At 41.4% G+C, this 24299-nt stretch overlaps 3 protein-coding genes and 2 long non-coding RNA genes across 7 annotated transcripts; 3 read left to right on the forward strand and 2 right to left on the reverse strand.

Moving 5' to 3' along the window:
* The first annotated feature begins 387 nt into the window (after nt 1-387).
* LOC135497230 (uncharacterized) lies at nt 388-3424 on the forward strand. Of its 2 annotated transcripts, none has more exons than XR_010448784.1 (4): nt 388-477; nt 2263-2317; nt 2535-2594; nt 3335-3424. It is a non-coding gene; the product is annotated as an uncharacterized LOC135497230 (long non-coding RNA). The 2 variants fall into 2 exon arrangements; XR_010448783.1 differs by lacking the exon at nt 388-477 and adding an exon at nt 1694-2024.
* Nucleotides 3425-4654: 1230 nt separating this feature from the next.
* LOC135497229 (uncharacterized) lies at nt 4655-7482 on the forward strand. The gene is made up of 4 exons (XR_010448782.1): nt 4655-4688; nt 5103-5227; nt 5513-5883; nt 7174-7482. It is a non-coding gene; the product is annotated as an uncharacterized LOC135497229 (long non-coding RNA).
* A 2657-nt stretch (nt 7483-10139) lies between these two features.
* Nucleotides 10140-14590, forward strand: LOC135496800 (phosphatidylinositol N-acetylglucosaminyltransferase subunit A-like). The gene is made up of 11 exons (XM_064786316.1): nt 10140-10245; nt 10821-10977; nt 11286-11408; nt 11666-11841; nt 12113-12228; nt 12386-12493; nt 12697-12886; nt 13102-13187; nt 13450-13633; nt 13768-13867; nt 14190-14590. The coding sequence occupies exons 1-11, from the start codon at nt 10232-10234 to the stop codon at nt 14304-14306; spliced, it is 1371 nt and encodes a 456-aa protein (XP_064642386.1). The 5' UTR covers nt 10140-10231; the 3' UTR covers nt 14307-14590.
* A 3476-nt stretch (nt 14591-18066) lies between these two features.
* Nucleotides 18067-21538, reverse strand: LOC135497073 (uncharacterized). Its single transcript, XM_064786766.1, has 9 exons — nt 21462-21538; nt 20882-21013; nt 20534-20690; nt 20126-20211; nt 19715-19812; nt 19471-19547; nt 19135-19221; nt 18784-18858; nt 18067-18543 (listed from the first exon to the last, which is right to left on the reverse strand). The coding sequence occupies exons 2-9, from the start codon at nt 20992-20994 to the stop codon at nt 18487-18489; spliced, it is 750 nt and encodes a 249-aa protein (XP_064642836.1). The 5' UTR covers nt 20995-21013; nt 21462-21538; the 3' UTR covers nt 18067-18486.
* Nucleotides 21539-21907: 369 nt separating this feature from the next.
* LOC135497227 (zinc finger protein 391-like) lies at nt 21908-24105 on the reverse strand. Of its 2 annotated transcripts, none has more exons than XM_064786990.1 (3): nt 23201-24105; nt 23010-23073; nt 21908-22825 (listed from the first exon to the last, which is right to left on the reverse strand). In XM_064786990.1, the coding sequence occupies exons 1-3, from the start codon at nt 23798-23800 to the stop codon at nt 22044-22046; spliced, it is 1446 nt and encodes a 481-aa protein (XP_064643060.1). In that variant the 5' UTR covers nt 23801-24105; the 3' UTR covers nt 21908-22043. The 2 variants fall into 2 exon arrangements, with proteins under 2 accessions (XP_064643060.1, XP_064643059.1); XM_064786989.1 differs by having other exon boundaries at nt 23004-23073.
* Between the last annotated feature and the right edge of the window lie 194 nt (nt 24106-24299).

Genomic DNA, 24299 nt, shown 5'->3' on the forward strand with positions numbered 1-24299 from the left:
CAGATGGTCACGTGATGTCATGACCGGTGTAACAGTAACAAATGCCCCCCTGAAAAAGTGTCCGGCCCTATTGTATTCTGCAATATGGTTCTATAGATAATCCATCTCAAAGCAGACTAAAGATGATAAGGCTTTTTAAAATTTTCAGTATTTATCATCGGTTTACAGCCTGATTTACTGGTCAAAACACGACATTCGGCAAGTTCCAGTAAATTGAAATATGGTCAGCCATCAACATTAGGCATTCATCTCACTGTCAAGTCGCGAGTGCGAAACGACTGGGGGCGAAAAGGTCAGGGAGCGAAACAACCGCATACCATGGTGACGTCACCGACTAAACGAAATCAGCGCCTCTAGTGTCAAGATTGATCGCGTGTGCGTGCATACGTGAGACATGTCATGCATTATGTCATGCATGTGCGAGTGGCGGTTTTTTCAAATATATGTCAAAACTCAACGATTTTTGTTTACAATCAGGTAAGTCTTTTACTTAAGGTTGACGACTCCCGAATAATGTATTACACTAAGTTTACAGGTTATCAACTAGATGGTTTTCCTGAAATTGAGGCACCCTGTAGCTGGTGACGTGTAGGCCCGTGTAGGGCTACTGTTGTACACTCAATTCAGTAGTGTCACTCACTCGGTGCTCACACTGTCACCTGTGTCGGTGTGTGTGTTATGTGTGAATTAACAATCTCCCGATCTTCGGTCCGTACAATGTCGAAAATTACATACAGTAGCCTGAGTAGGCCTACACCCGTTGAATTTCTCACATACAGTCCCTCCAGGCCTACTACAATCCATGAGTTTGATCGTCCACACATGCACACTGATCCAGTGTAGCCTACTAATAGGCCCTAGGCCTAGTCATAGTGCGCTGCTTGTAACATGGATGTAAAGCCTCCTTGTTAATGTTATGTTTCGATAGATAAAAGACAGTTTAAGGATGTCGTGCATGTGTGATATAGTTTTCACAACAGCAACACTGTTAAATGTTTTTGTGTCAAACAGATGCGTAAAGATATAGATTTTAATGATGAATGGCGCAGTCACGAGTGTCCAGTGTTGCCGTGATCAGGTGACAGCACGACTGATCACAGTGCCAATTCGCCTCAGGTCTCGTTAGGGAGTCTTCCCTGAATGTACGCGTATGTGCTAAAAGTCTGACTGGATTCGCTATAAATAGGACACCTCTGAGGCTCCGTTGTCATGAGTTACCAAATTTGATGAAAAGGGGCCGAGTTTCACTGTTGTTTCGAACGGCGCTCTGTTCACCAACATTGCGTATTTCATAATCATATAGATATTTGTTGGAAATTATTCCTAGCTAAGTCATGTTTAAGTTGAAATTAATTGTTTCTGAGCTCATGAAAATGTTGTCAATCCATCTTAAGGGTTCTTTCCTGAATTTACGCAATGATGACGTGCCCTCTTAATACTTTGGTCTGAGTGCTTGGTACTGCGACTGGTCTATAATAGCATTCTCTACGGTATGAACTCTAAGGGTGTATTCAACTTCTCGTTCTCAAATCTGTATGTGATGAAATTCCTCGTCCATGAAACTACAGGACTTTTATGGGTTTTTTATTCCAAATTCACCAGAATTCGAAAAGTTGGTATCCACCAAGTTCACCATTATGACTTTTTTCTACCAGTTTTCATTGCAAGATCTGTTTTAGGAAAAACTACGATTTCTATTAGACCCAATCCACAATAATCAAAAAGGTTATTTATTCATGGCTTATGGCCAATCTCATTACCAATCTGGCTTCACGGCCTATTAGTGTATTACATCTGACACCTTTGTTTGGTTATCTAAGGCAACAACAGACTCAGTCAACCTTGAAGGAAAGTTTGCGTGTGTTACATAAAACCACTACCTGTCACATTTTATACCTTCCAATGCTTGGTTCAAGCATGCAGTGCAAGCAGAATATTCTTTCTGGCAGGGTGTGCACACTTTGACTCATTTCAACATTATGAAATAGCCAAATTACATGTGTTCAGCATCAATGTTCCAAAAGGTGGGTGTCACCTACTAAATCTTGGCATTATATCGTTTTACAGGCAAAAGGGATTTTGGAAGAGAGCCCAACTTTCCTTTGATTATTTTTTTGTGGAAAATATGTATTTTTAGGAGTCATTGCATGAGAGAATCAGGCAAAATCTGGTACTTTCATTGGATCTGGCTGAAAGTTGCTTTTTTCATGACATCTTGTAGAATTGATGATATTATGTATCTGTTTCAATTTCTCATTCCAGATGCTAAAAACCCTCTCCGCGATTGCAACTGAAGAATCTTGTATGATTTGCAAGGGTATGTATATCAGCACGACGATGGATCATGCCATGACCGAGCTCACATTTATTTCCATAATAAGGTCAACCTCTGCCAAAGGAAAGCAAATCATGTGAAAAATTGAGATTCAACCATAATTTTTCGGCATTTAGTATAATGACTGCTGAGTACTAATACAAATACAAGCAGAAATGCTGTAATTTTATTACACATTTGTGCCAATTTATCATTTCAGATGACATAACCTTGTCCGCAATTGCATTCGAAGATTCTTGTTTGATTTCCAAGAAGAAGGGTAGGTATAGTATCTGGTTATGACTCGTCTGCCTTGTCAATAGAGGTGCCACTGTCAAATCTGTGTTATTGTTGGTAAAATAAACTTGTAACTTGACTCCCACAGATCCTCAAGGCAGTGAAAATATTCCAGACTTATAATCGGCGAGTTATATGGAAAAAGGCTGAAACAATTTATTTTGGCATGAAGAATACAAATTACGAAACACTTTCTAACTGCTATCGCCATTGCAACTTTATTATGTGCACTCTCCTAACTGATCAAAGATATCAAAACTTTCAACATATCCATAATTTGAATTTCAAAATGAAAGATTTTTATACCAAGAAATGTTTATAAAATGCCGTAATAAATTCGGTACAAATTTTTCCATATCATGTTTTGGTCATGTAATTAAAAATGAATTGACAGTGACACTTCTCTCTCCAAATCAGGCGGGTTATTCAAAAGTTGTAACCATAGTAAGATGTTTTGTGTGTGTGTGTGTGTGTGTGTGTGTGTTTGAGACGGGATAGGAAAAGGGTGCGGGAGGTCATGTGGGGCGGGGGGGGGGGGAGAGACTATGGTGACCGTTGTGAGAGTTGGAAGTGTGTCTGATGACGGACTTGCTCATTTTGTAGCTATTGTTGTTATTCTAGTTGTTAGAGTAGTTATCCTAGTTATCTAGCTATTGTAGTTATCTAGCTATTATAGTTGTTATTCTTTTGTTTCCTGCTTATCATCTATTTGAACCTATTCAGCTTTCAGTTGTCCAGGCCAGGCCAGGTGACCAATGACGATGATAGATTGGGTTCGATTCAAGCTATACGCTTGGTGTATTTGGTTATCGTGACCGGCGACTTGAGTCTATCTCATCTCATGTCCAAAGCGCGGTGGCTGGGTCCCAGGCATGCTTGCCACTTTGTTCTGCGGTCCTCATCTAAGTTTCGACGGTGATGACATGGACTTAGGTTCAAAGTACGTGTTCCCCTTGAGTCATTGTGGTTGATTGATGGGGGGAATAGACAGTTGCGTGTCGCTAGTCATTCAATTGGTCCCCTTGTTTTAGAGTGTTGGCGGGATAAGTCTTACGACTGTTAACAATAGTAAGCAATAGCTGGCCAGCGATCCCCTACCTGATCTCGAGGGGGATGGAATGACTGGGGTTAAGACCTGTTGTTAACCTGCGGAATTTCGTCGGACGAAATGTCAGGCGTGTCCGTGTGGGACTTGTGCTAAACCTGTTTAGTACATATGACGAAGACATTGGGCTCTTTGGATAACAACAGTGTTCTTCACCTCCTTGTGCCTCACAAAGCTAATAATATACACCCCCTGAAATCGACAAGACGGCAATGAAGAAGGAGAGCCGGCCTCCAACTCGTCAGCCGAGAAGACACTGGATGGACCCCAAGAAGATGTTGCTGCCAATGTTGGAGCCATACAGGGTAAGCATCACTTAGTCGTCAGTTATGTCTGGATTAAAAGAAGGTGTCAAAATAACTCTGAAAAAAGTATCAATCTGTCGTACAATTTCAACTTTATACGTATTGGGGTGCTACACTCAATTCTGTTCAATCTGTTTTAAAACCTCTTCAACCAATTTGGTTCAAGAATGCAATTGAATGTGCTTTGTTGAATTCGCATTGACTGATTCTCATTAAAACTTGTGGTGTGTGCGTTAATACATATCAAAACAGTCCGTTGACAGGGGTCATGCACACAAGCTTGTGTTCTGTCTTGATTATCTACTAATTACAACAAAGGGCAGGGACACTCATCCGCGAAAGGCACGTTACTACAATACGTGGCAAGAGTTGCACTTTTCAAATCGAATTGCATGCGCATTAGGCCAAGTGTGGTGCAGCCGTTTCGAAACTGGTGTAGCCAATTCGTATTCCGGAGAGTGCTCTCTGGAAAACAGTTTTCAATCGGATTCAGTGTGAACGCAGTATGCAGTAGAAACACACAGAAATTAGATAAACCCCTCAACAAAATATATGATTCTTTTTAGGCAGCCCGAGCCAACATTGTACAAGGGCCACAAGGACAAGGGACACAAGGACAAGGGACATAGGAACAAGGAACACAAAAGACGATGTTGCAGTCTACAGGGTGAAATTTTGATCTGAATCTTGACGACCAAATAATTAGGAGTCGATCAGAGAAAAATAATAAAAAAAGAAGTAGAACTTAAAGGGTGTCATTGAAATTAATGTCAACTTATACATAGGAATCATCCCAAATAGACTGAAGCCAAAAGAAATTATTTCTTTTCTGTGAACCCTCTACCCCCTTATTAATATTATGACTAAAAACTGAAGACTCTGTCTTCATGTCTTCAACAAATGCAATTGGCCAGGATTCATGAAGATTACGCCTGCCAAAGAGTTTGCCGATCAACATTTTATTCCCAAGAAAACGCTGTCAACTGACAACCATCTCGCCCATATGAAAAGAAGAAAATCTTTTGGTTTCAATCTATTCATTTTGAGATAGGTCCTTGAATGTATTTTTCCTGTTATCTAGCCCTCTGCAGATTGAGATGATGGCTGTCGAGAAGATCCAACCACTCAACCACAGTCTACAATTCGTGCTATGGTAGATGTGACTCTCAACGATTTTGGATGACAAAGGAATCCAATGCATATATGGTAAATATAAACAGATGACAAGACGGTAAATGGGTGAACACGCCATGGGCTGAGTTCGTTTCATCAAGTCGCAAAATGGTTGATTTTATCTTCAAACTGCACGAGCAACCTCAGTTTGGAATTGAATTGCTGATCAAGTGTCAAGTACTCTAGCGTTGTGGTCGTCAGTATTCTAAGCCTTTTAGAAAATTAACTGGTAAATTTGATGAAACTGAATGAAAGGCCCTACGGCACATGCATCAATCATGGTAGAATAATGGAGTAACCTTAAATTTTGTTTTCCAGTCGCTCACAGGTACGGGCAGACGACGGAGATTCGAGTGGATTCAGTGGATCGAATGGTTGCGCTGAGGGATCCATGTGCAGGAGTGATGAACCACAGTTCAGCAAACGATGCCTTGACAGACCAATTCAAGGAGAACCTTCGCTAAGATGAAGAAGGGAACGTGTTTACTGTGTGGATGGGAAGGACACTTAAATGTCCGTCATTCTAATCGACTATTATGACAATATTCTAATTGACTAGAATGACAATCTTAACTCGAAAGGGACTCTCTGGACTTACAGAAAGCTACGGACATAGAGCCCTGACATGATACCCTGCAGCCACCATGAGGACAGCCTATCTCATACCTACGGAAGGATGCCATCACACGGTAATATAAACAAATCAATTTCAGTTTTTCAAATGCCCTTAGGTATAGCCATTGGCCTGATTTAGAGATCGTGAGCTCTCTGTTGAGGAACAATTTTCCAATGTTATTTTTGCGACACCAATTACAGTGCAATTTTCATCAAACTCGCGGTGATGATAGTTTTGACCAATCTCAATTAGTAAAACAATAAAATGTTGCAAAAATAACTGGACAATAAAGAATGTTCTTGGTTGTAAACAGGATAATTTAGTTATGTACATGCAAAGTCAAAGGCTTTAATCACGTTGAAGGGGGACTATAAGCAGGAGGGGGGGGGTTAAATTGGCCATCTTCAGGTGACTAATATGCAAAGTAAGAGCACTGGGTCAGGTTACATTCAGCACTCCCTCATACAGCGTGAATAGTTTCGACGAGGTGAGAGACCCCTATTGGTGACTTTGTGTTAAACTTATCTTGCCTACCTTGCGGCTGGCTTTTGATTCCTCTTTGGAAAGCTGCCCAGGCACTTATTTGTCATGAGCATGAATATCAACTGTTGCTGATAAACAATAGCTGAAGACTCGGTAGAGGACCCTTTGGTAGTGATGGTCAGGGTCTGGTTGCAGGTATTAAATAAAAGTAAAAGTGTGTTGTTTTATTACATAAGCAGTATTATGGCAACACCTTTTTGCACTCAATATAAAGAATGGTTAAAACTATCATCTGTGCAATTCTGATGAAAATCGCGTTGTTAGTATTCTAAAATACCTGGATTTAGAATGAACCGCACTTGTGTAAATGCACCATGTGCCAACAAAGCCTCGTTTTGAGTTCAGCGGTTATGGTTAGGCTGCTTGGGTTGGTGCAATGTCGGTATTGATTGACTAACCAAAACCACAAGGGCGGAGCTAAACCTCGGTTCAAAATAATGACTTGGAAAATGCTCCTTAACCAAACCGCCCTTTTGACAAAACTTCCCAAATTCTAGTCCTTTACCTCCCTCTGAAACTGCTGATTAAGGATAGAATTAGTCATTGTAATGAAATCAGGCATGTCGGGGAGGAACACAGATTTGTGTCTCTTGCTCATCCAAAGCAGCGCTCAGCGTGAGAGTCCTAAATGAAGGTTTAATAGAGAAGATGTTTTCGAAAAGTTCTTTGTCTGAAACCTATAGCACTTTTCTTAACCAGCATGAATTGTCTACTACCACAAGATTATACGGTCAGCACAATGGCCCGGCCCCTTGACATTGAATTATCAACTTGAGCATGAATGAACAACCTTAATTTTATGTTGTCTTTTTCTTTTCAGCATGATGAGCCATCCCACAGAAGGGAGAAGGATGTTGTTGACCCAGCACATCCCAACCATGCTCCCATCGCCGTCAAGTAACAGTACGACGGTTAGATTGTATTTTGTCACCGTAGGCTTTATCGTTTTATCAAAATATCTGATTGAAAGGTGATTTAATGAAAATTCTAATTTTTCTGATGGTGAGAAGGCAAATTTTTACTTTGCTTATGACAAGCATAGATTATTTTAATCTATGTTTGGTTATGATCATGACTTGTGCCATGGTTCAAAATCTTACACTTTTCAAAGAAGGGATTGAAATTATCATTATGGGGGGGGGGGGGGGTGGTGGCTTGTTTATGGCTAACAAGGGAGCCAATGATAAGTCACTCCAGAACCCAAACAAAATAATTTTCAAGCTAAGTTTTGTTCTTACGATAAGAAGGAATAACAATTTGGGGGATGGGTTGTTTGTGGCTACCAGAGAAGCCAACAGCTGCCAGATGAGGACCCTGAAATTCTTTTCAGGCAAAAGTTATTTGTATGCTTAAAAATCACCGAATTCATCAGATATTTACTGGTATATCCATCACTTTCGACATGGGGTCCATGTGTTCTTGTTTCGCTGACCCCACGAAACAAGAACACATGTGTCTGATGGAACTGTAGGCCTTTCATACTGTTTCTCAATCTCATCAGTACCACAGAATCAACTGACATGGCCTGGGCTCTGATGCCCATGACCTTACATCACACTGGCTGGTTCAGTTGCTCAATACATGTACTATCATGCTCGAGACAAATGACCAACAGTGAATTGTTGAATTTAAATTTCCTCCTTGAAGAAATACCAAAACATCTTTCCAGTTGAACTAAAACAGTCAGATTTAAAACTCTCACTGTTTTATTCTAAATTTAAAGACTGATCCTTCCCTAGTGGTCACACTGTGAGCCGTTGTCAAAGCATGTCATTCGACAATGGTGGCATGCATGCATGTTTTGTTACGGCTTACCAGGGACCCCAAATTGTTGATGATGATGTTGTCCATGGGTACATCACCTTGGGCAATGAGTTCCTTGATGACAATTTTTTACATGATACTGAATTGATTGAGAAAAGTGTAGCTTAAAAACGTTAACTTTTAGACGTTTTAAAACTTTTGTCCTGTATGAATGTATTTGTAAATCTTGCATGTAAATATTTTGTAAAATGTCTTATGAGATCTAGACTCCATGACTTGGCAAAAAGTATGGCAAAGCCAACTTTTAATCTTTGCCCTGTCGAGGTCACCTCTTTTGTCATGCAAACGACATGTCAGAACTGCTCCCTTTGTTATGCTAAGTGGCAGCCAGCTCTGTCCAGTGGCCATGACAAATGTGGTTCCTTTGTTATTCAAATCATCAGCAGTGACCAAATCTATTGTAAGCTCACATGGCTCACCTGAAGGCATGAACAATAGGTTTTAATACAATAGCTATTCATGTATTATAAACATGATGAATGCATGGAGAGGTTTAGTGCTAACTCAAACCATTGTGGTGGAGTACATGTAGTTGAGTCTATTGTTTTTGATCTCAATTTAGCATTGTGTTACTGGACACTTATCAGTGTTTCTTTGTGACATCTTGTAAAGAAGTTGACCACGTCTTAAAGGGATAGAAAAACTATCATATCTCCCGGTCCTCTTCTTGTATTGGGCTTTCGGAGTGGTGCAGCCAAAAAATAATGTACTACGATCATTGTATGAACTATAATATACAATGTATTAAGTCATTTCAAACATAAGCACCTCTCACCTGTGTGATGGAGATGGCGACTCCCTCCGACTGCGTAGGTTTTCTCCCGGTATGCGGGTTTCCTCCTACACTACATTCCAAATCGTCATCTGTTTTCTTTGTAATGTACAGCAATAAAGTTTTTTTGAAAGAGAAACATTTTTTTTCTTATTGACTCGCCTGTTGACACACCATCACTAATCGAAACTTTTCATCGGAGCCACTGTTGTGCTTACCAGATATTGACCTTAAAAATTGGTCAAATAAAAAATCTCCCCCCCCCCCCCCGAGGTCATCTTACCAAGTGGATTATGCATAAGGTTGCAACGACCAGAACCACTGTCTTGGACTACAAGCATACTGACCTTTGCACCCAAGGAGAATAGTCCATTGATCATAATATTTGTTTGCATGGTAGTTCACTACCACTCGAGCTGTTTACATGCTGGGTAAAAAAACAGTGGCATTCATTACAAGATAAGCCCCGAACCACAATCCTAGTCATGCTAAAAAAAGTCCCTTTCTTTTGATACAGATTATCGTGTTCCCCGAAATCTCATTCTGAGGAAATCGGGGGTTAATGTTCACTTCTCAGCTTCAAACCCCCCTAGGGACAATGTCACAATCTGTTCAACGCCAGCATGGGCTGTCCACAGGTGGCACCAGCCACCATTGTCCTTGCAGCATGGTGGATTATCAGGTCTTGATCAGGAGCAGGAATATCACCAGCTTCTTTTGCCAAATCCGTGTTCAGCATCGCTTGAACGGTTTGGGTGCACAAAGGACTACTCATTTTGTATGTACACTCCTGGGAGGTCGAGATTTCATGCATCCACATCAATTTGACCCTGGAGCATCATCAGACGTTGTGACATTGTCCCTCCCTGTGGCATCTACCACTAAGTCTTTGTGCAAATGCTCACATCATAAAAAAGGATCACAGAACTACCCCGAGTGATTGTGATCTCCAGTCAAAGACCAACATTAACTGGATGCATCAGGACTCCACCCTACCGTTCTTCTGCCCATGAGATGTAATCCTTTCAACTGCAAGTGATTCCACTTGAAAGTAACTACGGTTCCTATCAGATTTACAGTACTGCCACGTGCGTCAGAGTTTCCCGCCAGAAGAATGAGAAGGTCACATGACAGAGGGAATTCCTCAGCCGGTCAACACTTACCACTTCCCACAGAACATTGCAGAATGATCCGCCAATAAGCGGCTCGTGTTTTGTTAAAAAATATAAGATTGGAGTTGAAATACTCCGTAAAGATCCCATATACGGTGATCTTTTCAAACATGCATCGAATCTGGTAATTATATACAATAATTTATTATTCACGTAGTTTCTATAATCATAATACACACTTGGTATGACTAATTTGGTCATTCAATCAATGGCATCCGACAATCGGACATGTCACATGGACTAATGCACACATGTGTCATTTCCCCCAACCTGATCTTTTTTCTGACATCTAATTGTTCGCCACACATCACAGGAACGTAACACATAAGTGAACACAGGTTGGGCAATGCTTCAAAAGATTACCGTCAATGTACTTTTCATTAGGTCATCCAACATGTCCATCAGCGGCATAGATTGACATCATCGATCGACGTCATCTTCATTCCAGCATTGCAATGCCAATGGCAATGTCTTCAAAACCTTGTCCTGACTCAGTTTCTTGATGCTGATTGACGCTGTTTAGGAGCACTCAACATGCTAATCTAGATGACTTGATTTTTGAAGTATTCGTCACTACTTTCGCACACTTGTAAAAGGTTACCAAAAGTGATGACAAAGCCAAAGGTTGAACAAATAAAAAATGACTGAAACTTTGCAACAGTCTTGTCGTTGTCATTGATAATTATGCTTTTCTTTCAGTATGGTCTCAGACTTTTTCTACCCAAACATGGGTGGAGTGGAAAGTCATATTTACCAGTTGTCCCAATGTCTTGTGGCAAGAGGTCATGAAGTGGTGATAGTCACACATGTGTACGGCGACAGAAAGGGAGTTAGATATCTCACCAACGGAATAAAGGTAGGAATATCAAAAGACAAACTGAGTTTAAAAAGAAGATCATTTTTACCAAGCTGCCAGTTGTCCAGCAGTCTTATTCCATTGTACAGTTCTACAAGCAGTTCCCATTGACTATCAAATTGCACACAAAGTGGAAAAATTCAAAGTGTGACTGAAGTATCACGCCATTCCGATTTTAATCTTGACCTGAGTGAGCCATCCATCTCCAAGTTGTCCCTTTATAATCATTTTTATATGAAATTGTTACCCAGGGGCACTTTTCTTCCCGATAAATTTGTAACTTGACTCTGTTTTGTATATCATTACAGGTCTACTACCTCCCACTCCAGCCATTCTATAATCAGTGTATCTTACCGACACTATTTGTAGCTTTCCCTCTTATAAGAAATATCATCCTAAGAGAAAAGATAACAATGGTTCATGGACATTCAGTGAGTACATTTTCAAATCAACATCATTATGATGTTATCTGAACTTCAAACGTTTTCGAGGGCAGCCTACCCTTTAAAAGTCTGTAAAAACCGACTGCGCATAATCAGCACAGTAACATAATAAAGTTCATAGCTTTACCGGATAATGTTTTGTATGTTTTACTTGTCAATGTAGAAGGCTTCTGTAGATATATCGCCTTGACCAGCTACATGTTGGAATGTGGTACAAGTTAATCTCGCTACGTTTTGTTTTTTAGTCATTCTCTGCCTTGGCACACGAGGCCATGTTCCATGCTCGAACCATGGGTATCAAAGCTGTGTTTACGGATCATTCCCTTTTTGGTTTTGCCGATGCCAGCAGTATTTTGACGAACAAATTCCTCAAATTTTCCCTTGCTGGGTGCAACCATGTTATATGCGTGTCTCATACCAGGTAAGCAACTGTCAGAGTGGTGTGCAGTGGTAAGACGTATGTTCGAAATTAACCTCAGTGCCTGTCTTCTCTGAGGGAAAGGTTCAACATCCAGTCGCGCAAGTGAAAAATGAAAAGTCCTTTGCCAGAGCACTTTATGTTGGATAACAACACAACAGTTGTTTTTTTAGATTTGACAAAATAAAACAAAAAAAGTGCCATGGCCGTGGGAAGAAGGAACACATGTCCTGTGGCAAGAAAGTGGCATTAGAATTCCAAATTTACCTTTCAGCAAAGAAAATACAGTCCTGCGGTCGTCCATCAAACCACATTTAGTGTCTGTGATCCCTAATGCTGTTGATGCCACAATGTTTACTCCAGACCCGAGCAAACGGACACCTAATACGAGTAAGTCCAGTGGTCATGTAGTGGTCTGTAATCCCTTGGCCAATTTAGAAAAATTAGATTGGTCAAAAAAACCCTGTTCATTCAGAATTCCACCCTATATTAAACTGTTCACCCTGACCAGACGAAATTTATAATACTTTGATGCCTCCATTTTCAGTAACTGTAGTTATTGTAAGTCGTCTTGTCTACAGGAAGGGCACAGATCTTCTGGCCGCAATAATACCAGAAATCTGCAAGAGATACAGCAATGTGCAGTTCCTTATAGGTGAGTATTGTCTCTAGGGACACGTTGGATCCAAAATTTCGCCAGGCCTTCAATGATATCTGTGCTCCTAATTTCCTAAAGTCAAATATACCACCCTTGCGACCATGTGTAGCACCAGGCAATTGCTCCTTATCTGATACATCTCCTAGTCTTCTTTAATGCTTGATCTTAGATACAGAGCTGAAAAGAACCTTTGTTTACAGGTGGAGATGGACCAAAACGAGTCGTCTTGGAAGAAGTCCGTGATTACTACGACTTACAGGACAGGGTGACGTTCCTTGGCACTGTCGACCATGACAAAGTTCGAGATGTGCTGGTACATGGCGATATCTTCCTCAATACATCACTGACGGAGGCATTTTGTATTGCTATTGTTGAAGCTGCGTGTTGTGGGTAAGAAATGCATGATAATCTTCATTCTCCAAGCTGATTGAAGGATATTCTCTCTGCCAGTGCCAGTACTGACTTCCATTACACTGTGAGATCCTAGATTGTGAGGTCCTCCTCACAGAGGCTTAGGGAGGTTCCAGTATTTACATGTCCCGTATATATATTCTTTGGTTAAGAGATAATGCTGTTGAGTATGTCACACTATAATGTCTTTTCAGTCTCCAAGTCGTGAGTACGAGAGTTGGTGGGGTACCTGAAGTTCTTCCTCCACAGTTCATCAGAATGGCTGAACCAAGTGTCAAAGGTAGGACACACTTGAACTCACACTTTTTACTTCAAAGGAGAAGGCGAATCTTTCTTTCAATATGCTTGCTCTATTCCTGTTTCTTGAGTAAACTATTTTTCTGAAAGTTTTTTCAATTTTGTGTCATCCAAGCAAGGCCTATCTGGGTTTGTTGTTCAGAATGTTCCTTCTCCTTGACTGGGTGTCAACCAAGGCTAAGGTGACCAGTCTCTCCCATGAGAAAATCAACCAATGAAATAATCGGCATCATTTCATCCTTCAGCACTGGTAGAGGAACTTGACAAAGCTATCCAAGATTGTATCCAAGGGAATGTGATACCAGCACATGACAGCCACATGATTGTGAAGAATCTTTACACATGGCACGACGTTGCGAGGAGAACGGAGATTGTTTATGACAGCATAGCAGAAGAACCCCAGGATAGTCTCGAAGACAGGATATGCAGGTAGATAAAGGTTTCGGAATAATTTGTGCTGGGTTGCGAGTGGGGCCCTTCCTCAAAGTACATTTTGCTCAACAACTTCAGGAACGTCTGGTTTAGGGGCAGCAAGTCAAGTTAGGTTTTTGTTTTTATTGCAGGTATTACCAGTGTGGTGCAGTAGCAGGGAAGTTGTTTGCCTTGGTAGCCGTCATTGATGTCATATTTCTTTTCTTTCTCAAGTGGATCTTTCCGGCAGAGGTAAGCATATAGAGAAGAAGCATTGTCTTGAGCATGACCTTAGTTATGGTGTGGTTCATTATGAATGAACCACATTATGAATGAACCACATTGATCAACCACGTTGTTCATTATTATGAATAACAGAATGAATGCCGAACTGGAGGTTTTGTTATACATGTACATCTCGTCAAACACCACGATGTAATTTTTGAACATGGACATATCAGACTTACATGTAGATGTGCATGTCTCTGTACATTGATGCTTCCTTCATTATGAGCATAGTTCCTTGGTCCCAAAGAGTTCCTTATAGTGATGTTGAACTGTTCTAACCTTCCAGGAAATCGACATCGCTCCTGACTTTCCTAGCAAGGAAATGAGCAATAGGAATGGTGCTTTTTTGCCATCGAATACAAATCAGACAAGACCATTCAATTCACATTTCAAGAGTTCTTGACGAAATCTTCCAAATTCGAAAGTGTAATCTCGGACACTGCGTGAGGAGATGCTATGTGAGAATGTGCTGTATGGTGTATTGTCTGCCTCTTGTGCCACTGTCAAAACATTTCCCACCAACTTTGTGCCGTATTGGTGGGGCCAAATGGGACAAAACACATGACGCCATAGAAATGAGACAACTTGTTAACATTATTTATAAGACCCCCTTTAGGAGGGGCTCTTAAGATACACGTGTGTGCGGGAGTATATAATGTAAATGAAGTGAAATAAAGAGAGTAAATATTGTATATCCAACAAACAATTTTTTTTGGTTTTTCAAGATGGCGCTGAATAAATAAATCAGACCAGTTGTAGCGCTGAATTATAAATCAGACCAGTTGTAACAGGTTACGAGAACATCTAATTTAAATCTTCATGGGAATTCGCTGCATATGCCTAAGAAATTGGCCAATTATATGAGTATTTTTATTAGAGAAATATCCGTCCTAAATAATGACAGAAAAGGGTGGTTTTATATCAATTTTGTGTCGACATGTCGAGGTCACGTGACATAAACAAAACAATCGCACACACCCGTCCAAAAAAGGCACTTTAAGAAAAACAAATACGTTTTCCCTGCTTAAAACCACACTGACGACTAAGTTAATTTAGTCTACTACCCAAATCTGAAGTATCAAAATGAATTACAAACTAAAACTAGCTCTATTTAGCAAAAGTTGCGTGAAAAATTCGGGTGAGCGACATTCTGCACCCTAGCGGCCAATTAATAAACTACTTTCAGCCGTCTGCTCCGGTCTCGTTAGGGAGTTTTTCCCAAATGTACGCGATGATGACGTGCCCCATTAACAGGACGTAACATCTATTTTAAAATGCGTTTCCAAAGTGAATGCATGAGGACAATCCATTTAAGTGTCGTATATCACTGGAAACGCCCGATTCCCGTGAATAAGGACAATCACAATGTATTACATTACCAAAACAAAAATGTGTCGGAAGGAACTATATGGATGGTCCCATCGCACCCCCCCCCTCCAGCAGTATGACAGAGAAGGGCTAGTTGACTGTCCACCGGGGGGGTTTGGGGGGAGCTTCCCCCCAACGCACTGGTAAAAACCTATGTCGACGGAGGGGGTTTGGGGGTGTCCCCCCATTGTAACAGCTGTAGTTGTTAGAGCTTGCACTTAACATATGCTCGTAGGGGGGTTCGGGGGAGCTCCCCCGACCTAAAGGGGGGCTCACTAAGTCCTTGACTTTACATATTAAGCCCCCCTCTTAGGAGGGGCTCTTAAGATACACGTGTGTGCGGGAGTATATAATGTAAATGAAGTGAAATAAAGAGAGTAAGTATTGTATATCCAACAAACAATTTTTTTTGGTTTTTCAAAATGGCGCTGAATAAATAAATCAGACCAGTTGTAGCGCTGAATTATAAATCAGACCAGTTGTAACAGGTTACGAGAACATCTAATTTAAATCTTCATGGGAATTCGCTACATATGCCTAAGAAATTGGCCAATTATATTGATATTTTTATTAGAGAAATATCCGTCATAAATAATGACAGAAAAGGTGGTTTTATATCAATTTTGTGTCTACATGGTCGAGGTCACGTGACATAAACAAAACAATCGCACACACCCGTCCAAAAAAGGCACTTTAAGAAAAACAAATACGTTTTCCCTGCTTAAAACCACACTGACGACTAAGTTATATTGGTCTACTGCCCAAATCTGAAGTATCAAAATGAATAACAAACTAGAACTAGCTCTATTCAGCTATAGTTGCGTGAAAAATTCGGGTGAGCGGCGTACATTCTGCACCCTAGCGGCCAATAATTAAACTACTTTCAGCTGTCTGCTCGTGTCTCGTTAGGGAGTTTTTCCCAAATGTACGCGATGATGACGTAACATCTATTTTAAAATGCGTTTCCAAAGTGAATGCACGAGGACAATCCATTTAAGTGTCGTATATCACTGGAAACGCCCGATTCCCGTGAATAAGGACAATCACAATGTATTACATTACCAAAACAAAAATGTGTCGGAAGGAACTATATGGATGGTCCCATCGCACCCCCCCCCCCCTCCAGCAGTATGACACAGAAGGGCTAGTTGACTGTCCACCGGGGGGGGGTTTGGGGGGAGCTTCCCCCCAACGCACTGGTAAAAACCTATGTCGACGGAGGGGGGCTTGGGGGGTGTCCCCCCATTGTAACAGCTGTAGTTGTTAGAGCTTGCACTTAACATATGCTCGTAGGGGGGTTCGGGGGAGCTCCCCCGACCTTAAGGGGGGCTCACTAAGTCCTTGACTTTACATATTAAGACCCCCTTTAGGAGGGGCTCATAAGATACACGTGTGTGCGGGAGTATATAATGTAAATGAAGTGAAATAAAGAGAGTAAATATTGTATATCCAACAAACAATTTTTTTTGGTTTTTCAAAATGGCGCTGAATAAATAAATCAGACCAGTTGTAGCGCTGAATTATAAATCAGACCAGTTGTAACAGGTTACGAGAACATCTAATTTAAATCTTCATGAGAATTCGCTACATATGCCTAAGAAATTGGCCAATTATATTGATATTTTTATTAGAGAAATATCCGTCATAAATAATGACAGAAAAGGGTGGTTTTATATCAATTTTGTGTCGACATGTCGAGGTCACGTGACATAAACAAAACAATCGCACACACCCGTCCAAAAAAGGCACTTTAAGAAAAACAAATACGTTTTCCCTGCTTAAAACCACACTGACGACTAAGTTATATTGGTCTACTGCCCAAATCTGAAGTATCAAAATGAATCACAAACTAGAACTAGCTCTATTTAGCTATAGTTGCGTGAAAAATTCGGGTGAGCGACATTCTGAACCCTAGCGGCCAATAAATAAACTACTTTCAGCTGTCTGCTCCGGTCTCGTTAGGGAGTTTTTCCCAAATATACGCGATGATGACGTGCCCCATTAACAGGACGTAAAATGCGTTTCCAAAGTGAATGCATGAGGACAATCCATTTAAGTGTCGTATATCACTGGAAACGCCCGATTCCCGTGAATAAGGACAATCACAATGTATTACATTACCAAAACAAAAATGTGTCGGAAGGAACTATATGGATGGTCCCATCGCACCCCCCCCCCTCCAGCAGTATGACACAGAAGGGCTAGTTGACTGTCCACCGGGGGGTTTGGGGGGAGCTTCCCCCCAACGCACAGGTAAAAACCTATGTCGACGGAGGGGGGTTTGGGGGGTGTCCCCCCATTGTAACAGCTGTAGTTGTTAGAGCTTGCACTTAACATATGCTCGTAGGGGGGTTCGGGGGAGCTCCCCCGACCTAAAGGGGGGCTCACTAAGTTCTTGACTTTACATATTAGTTTCTTGATTTGTATTTATTTTTGATACACAGCAAGTTGAGCTGAATTTGCCTGTGTCATGTGTGAAGTGTTCAACCTCATCAAGTGCTATGCTCTCACATATACAGAGGAAGACAGCGTTTAGTGGTCTTCACTTCTCCAATTTCTTCTCATGTCCCAGTGAAGCAGCATTGGCATGGGGGCAATCCATTCTGCTGCTACCTGTTATACATGTCAGGAGGTAATGTGTTGCTGAGATTCCTGTTGGTTTGGACAATTGCTTCATGTATGAGAAGGCATGGAGTGGGAAAAGACATCGGCATTTAGTGGTCTTCATTTCCAATTTCTTCTATTGTCACAATACTGACAGGTTCTTTGGTTTATCAACAATATAGACGAGTCAGTTGTAGAAGATACATCTTTTTATTGCATTCAATATACAAAATGTAACAAAGGTACTAATTCCAGAATGAAAGTCACATCCCGAAAGCCAACGACTGCAACCTGAAGTGCTGCATTCACCCAGTTAAAACGTTCACCAGCGTTGCCCTGAAGACTGATGCATGCACATCATGTGGACCCTGCATTGTGCACACTCCTTCCAGGATAACTGGCACGACAAATCCGAGTTGATTCACGACGTGCCTTAATTCCCCTTCAGTGTTCCCTTTTAATGCTCAAAGAGTTTGAAAATTTCTCCTTGAAATGTTATTATGTGTCCTTTGTGAACCTGCAAACTTCCTCGAAATATGTCCACATTCATGGTTTTGAATCACATGACATACATGTACAAAGACCCCGGAAAAAGTTCAGACACCAGGCGGTTACGAGTAGATCATTGACACCATGTCGACGTTGTCTTCATTTTTCTCTTGATATAACTGCAAGACATAAGAGGGATATTATTAGAGCAAGGAACTGATGCTACCCAAAATTTTTAAACTGCTGATCGAAATTACCAACGTTGGCTGGGAACTAAAATTCTTGGCTCTTCACAACACAACAGGTGAAGATTCGAGACTTTGTTCGACGAGAACTAAGGCTGTGATACCTTGAATCTGACTGTTAGCACCACCGAGGGGGTAAATGAGGGATGAAAAAGTTTGCATTGATGAACTTACCAGTGAATTGCTAAGCACATTGTTGAACCGTAACCTTGTGAGCTCGTGTAGCACATCTTGAAGTAAGACGATGCTCTGAAAGAGATGAAGCACTTTAGATTTAGATGCACCCTGCAGAGCACTTTCCCATATATGTATTAAGCAAGGTACCTAATTAACAGACAAATATAACATTTTTTTCGTTGAAGAACTCCAACAACACACTTTTTTCAACATTCATTACCGGTACTGAAAAACTTTCTCCTTTCCCAGGACAGGCCATCTCGGCAGCTTGCGAGGGTATTATTTGAATTTCAGCCAAGTTGTACTTTTCACAAAAGGGCCACTCATTATGAACAACCAAAAACTTACATTTTTTGAACCGTCTTCATCATTGGCAGGACCTATCGATGCTTTATGCCCCGGAACTAAAAAACATGTTGTTGGAATCTGCTCAACCTGAGGTGGAAAAAATAAAATAAATGAATAGAACTGACTGGACTGTAACAGAACTTTGTTACAGAAGAAAAGGTGAAAGGGATACAGGTCAACCATTGCCTCTTCCTTCCTGGTGTTGAAGGCAAGGCCAGGCAAACCTTTGATAGAGGTCATTTTTCTTGGAAATGACAACTTTAAAACTATGTAGATGAGCTGTCCTTGACTCCATGTAGAGAAGCCTCTCTCCTCATCCCTTAATCTTATACATACCAGTAGCATTTGGATGAAGGTATTGAAGAAAGGATCCTGGATTGGTGTGTCATCTGGCAGAGCGGGATGACTTGTGACTGAAACAAAACAGGATGCAGACCATTAGCATACCAAAAATTTCCATATTTCACATGCTCATTCTGCTGGCTTCCTTTGGATTTAGGTCTCCGTATTTATTACACCTCAATACTCTTGCACTTCACGTGGGATTCTTTAATATGACCAATGAAAGGAGTTGACCTACCTGGTTTTGTGAAGAATGGATTTTCATAAAGAGGATGAATCTGTGACTCGAGTGACCCCAAATGGACTGCCGCCATTAAATAGATGTGCTCAACATTGCTGTAATTGGGACAGACAAGATATTTTGATCTTCTTACTTTAATATGTCATGACAAGGAGCACCATAACCTCGTGGTAAATACTGCTGGACACAACTACACTCCGAACGCATTGGACCGGCCTTGTCCTGTTGCTCGGAACATAATTAGGAGACGAGACGTTAAACTTGGGTTCCTTGTTGTATCTGGTGACTACGCCAGAGCAACAAAAGACCCCCCCCAAGAGAGAAACATCAGATCATTGAAGGTCAGAAGCCATTTGGTTTGGATGGGAATAAGAAGGCGCCATTAAATCAAATGAACTTCTTGTTTACCTCTTCACACAAAGATCCATGATGGTATTGACAACATAGTGGACTTTTTCCCCTGGAAGCACTGTGTTGATGACCACAACTGTGAACTGAAGTATACATGTAGATGTGGTAGTATGAAAATTATCAGAAATCTATTGATAAATATTTGATGATATTGATAAAATGAATTGAAGAGTCTTTTTTCTTCTTCTGAAGCCTGCATGTAAAGAGTGTTGCAGTCGGCAGGAGACAGCTAGAGGTGAAGGGTTTACCGGTGCCACTATTTTGTATGTTGTACATGTATTTACAAAAGACGACATACATCTTCATTAAGCATAGATTAATCTATTCTTGCTTACATGCATAGGCCTACGTGTATCAATTTACCTAAACTGGCGAAATACTGAATAGCGTCAACACAGTATTTACCTCTTCATACATGCAGTTTAGTATTTGTAACGGATGGAAATCTTGCTCCATGGGTTGAGGGGCGGTTGGTCTAACACTTGCTGCTCTGAGATTGGAGACTTCTGGTATGTCCAGCTTTATGTGCTCCATCTTCATTCCTATGCCAAAGAGAGCACGGCTGCAAGAGCACAAGATTTAGATTCGAGTTGAAAGCCATCAGAAGAGTTGACAACGACTCAGACCACACTTCTTGCATGGGTAGAGAGCAGAAAGAAACAGGAGACCCCATCCTTGATAAAATTACATCCTTGATAAAATCACATCCTTATCAATATCAGGGGCAGTATCATGAGAATAAACAAACCTCACCTGCCCGCTGCTGCGATATCAGTATAGGCCAATAGAACGTTCTTCTTCAGCTTCAATTCCATTATTTTGTAATTGACCACAACATAGGTAGGATTTTCAAAATAATCGGGCATCGTCTTCTGGAGGGAAAGACTGAAATTCAAAACATGACAATTTTTACACTAAATATTTGGGGACATTTCTTCTAGGCAGGGCGTGGGCGGGATGGGTACACTCCGGTCGCCATTGCCATTGCCATCTGGGGCGGGCCTCATCCAGGATGACACACTAGAATAGACTGCCCCACCCCAGTACAGTACCATAGACGAGGGATGGGGGACTTCACTTGGCTGGCCGGCTAGTTGCCGACAGGGATTGACGGTGCTGGTGGTGCGGCCGCCAGCTGTAGCAGTGCTAGTGGGAGGGGGGAGGGTGCTGATGTCGGTGAAGTGAATGAGTGATGGGCGGGGGCGTGGTTGCCTAGCTACTCAACACTTGTAACTAGTCTATATCGTACCAGTAGGCCTATTGTTCCCCTCTCAAAAGAAACAATTTCTGATATTTAGGTGACTAATGAAATAAGTACATGATTGTCAATTACCAAATAATACACAATTCAGTCAGGATATCGTTGAATTACTCAGTAAATTTGACACTGTACATTCTTCAATGCTTTGTACATACTTTTTTTGTTTTCCTATTCTTATGGTAGTCAAGATAAACACTTTTGATACATTCCATAAGAGCCGTGGTAGTCTGTGATTGGACAGTGTCTGCAGAACGCTTGGTTGTGGACCACAGCTTGACAGGCTGTGTGCACATGGGACAGTTTCTGTGGACTAGTGTTGACCCATCCTGACGTATCCATGAATGACCAGATTGTGAGCATGGGCAGTGTCTGTACTAGACCACTTGCCGATGGCCATGGCTGTGAGCACGAGACAGTGTCTGTGGACCATTGATGGGGACACGTCCTGGGGACGGCAGTGTCTGTGCAACGTTGATTGATCAAGAACACTCAAGACGAATTATCATAATCATGTGCTTTATTTATTGTCTGAGGATAGAAAATATTGTGTCAAAATAGTACTGCTGCCAAGAACATGTACATCATTTTGATCGACGCCACATGCCAGACAAAACAAGATGACATAGCTCATCCATAAGATAAAAAATCAGAAAATTAGTTTGTATGTACTAGATTTATGGCCCCCGCCTCTGGTGCAGTGTTACTTAGTGCGGAAACTGCCAACATCTGATCTAATTTTTCCCGATCATGGGTCCGTTTATGTTGAGAAAACCCACGAACCCCCATGAACGATTTACCACATATTTCACACTGAAAATCTCTTTCTTTCAAGTGAGTCTGTTCATGTTGAGCCAGTGAACTTTTCAGGGCAAATTTGGTATTGCACTGGTTACATGTGTAAGGTCTTTCTCCTGTGTGAATCCGCAAATGACGTGTCAGCGCTGATTTTTTACTGAACGCTTTCTGACATTGTGGACACTCGTAAGGCTTTTCACCAGTGTGAATGCGTTTATGAACAACGAGCACACTTTTATAAGCAAACGCATTATCACACTCGTCACATTGAAATGGTCTTTCTCCTGTGTGAATACGTTGATGGCTTGTAAGGTCTTTTCTAGAAACGAAGGCCCAATCACACTGGTGACACTTATGAATCTTTTCTCGTTTGTCGCCAAAATGGACTCGCTGATGCGCTGTCAACTGATATTGGCTTGGAAAAGCTCTAGAGCACTGATCACATTGAAAAGGCCTTTTTCCAGTGTGAATAAGTTTATGCCGATTAAGCGCACTGTTGTCTTTGTATGATTTAGGACACTGATCACATTTGCATAGTCTTTCTCCAGTGTGAATACATTTGTGCTCCACGAGACTGCTGCTGGGAAGTTTTTCCCGACACTGGTTGCACTCCAATTCAAATGTCCGCTCAGGAAATGAAACTGCAATTAGAATATGGAAAAGTCATGCGAGATTTAATCACAAACTGGCTAGGAAAGTTTGCCAGTTACTAGTTACTCGCTTCTGGTGATGCGTTGTCTGAATTCGACATTATAGGCAGTCAGATGACTTTCTGGACATGGCACTGGTCCGCTGATATTCTTATAAAATTTCACCCACCTTTACCTTGCTCCATTGCTCCCAAAACCGTGGCAGAAGAGTTGTCAGGGTTCGATTGGTCAAAAAATGGCTGAAATACAAGGGAACCAGGATAAGACTTTGGAATACTGTCAATCGCCAAATTTCTTAAGGAATTGTCGGGGGGGGGGGGGGGGATCGGTGAACCAGGGTGGTCCATTCGAAGAAATGGTACTCACAGCCAACTCATCATCCAAACTAGCACCAGCTTCCTCATCTGTTTTGACCGTTCCATTTTCAACATGACTGAGGGGGTCTTCTATGTCAATCCTCATTTGAGTTCCGGATCCGGCTGCCAGAATCAGATTTACAGGCACAGGTACAGATCCATCATCAATTTCCGCGGAGTGATCATCATAACTTTTAGGCTCGGTTTTAACTGTCACATCACCAGGAAGGTCAGTGTCTCGTGAATGCCATTCATCTTCTTCATTTTTCAAACAGTTTTCATCCACTTCCTCAAGTTTAGAAATAACTTCATCACTGGAGTTTAAGTTCTCAAGTACACTTGCATCTTTTGATTCATATTCAGGTGAATTTGACGGGTCCATGCTTTGAGACTTAGCTTCAGTTTCTCCACGTCTGTGATCCAATGGCTCAAATCTGACAATATGATCATCTGCACTAGGCCTACATTCATCCAATGGGTCTTCCGGAGTATCAACATTTTCTATGATTTCGAAGTCATCATGACATGGCTCTGCCTTGTTGATGTGATCACCAGTTTTAGAGTCCACACTAGATGGATTCTGATCTAGCTCAAGATCACCGATATCCATTTTTAGTGTATGAGCACTGTCAATCTTTAACTAGGTAAGTATTTTTTCCTTTTATCGTCTAAAGTTTTAAGATTTAAAGATGAGCTGGGTTGGTAGGATGACCGACCTCAAGGTCGATTTCTAAAGCTCTATTCTCGAGTATTTACGAGGATATTAACTTAAACAATCTTTGCAAAACATGGCAAAGTAAACATTCTTTAAAGTATATGCCTTTTTTCACCAACTAAACTGCGAGAAAAGGTATTTTTCGGTGTTTTGGAAGGGGAAATTGTCAAAAAAATTCTCTTGTTTTTTATATTGTGTACCTCCACAGACTATTTCTACACCAGCCGTGGCTATGCCCTCCGATATTGCCGGAGACAACGAACGTGCAACAAACGTCGTCCAGGTTGTGCCGGGGGGGGGGGGGGCAGTGGTCTTCACACTCATATTACCCCCTCCCCACTCGAATAATAAACACACCCGGGGGTCAGTCGGGGGGGGGGGGGGGGGGGGCTAT

The sequence above is a fragment of the Lineus longissimus genome, chromosome 12 (assembly GCF_910592395.1).
Source record: "Lineus longissimus chromosome 12, tnLinLong1.2, whole genome shotgun sequence".
NCBI lineage: Eukaryota > Metazoa > Nemertea > Pilidiophora > Heteronemertea > Lineidae > Lineus > Lineus longissimus.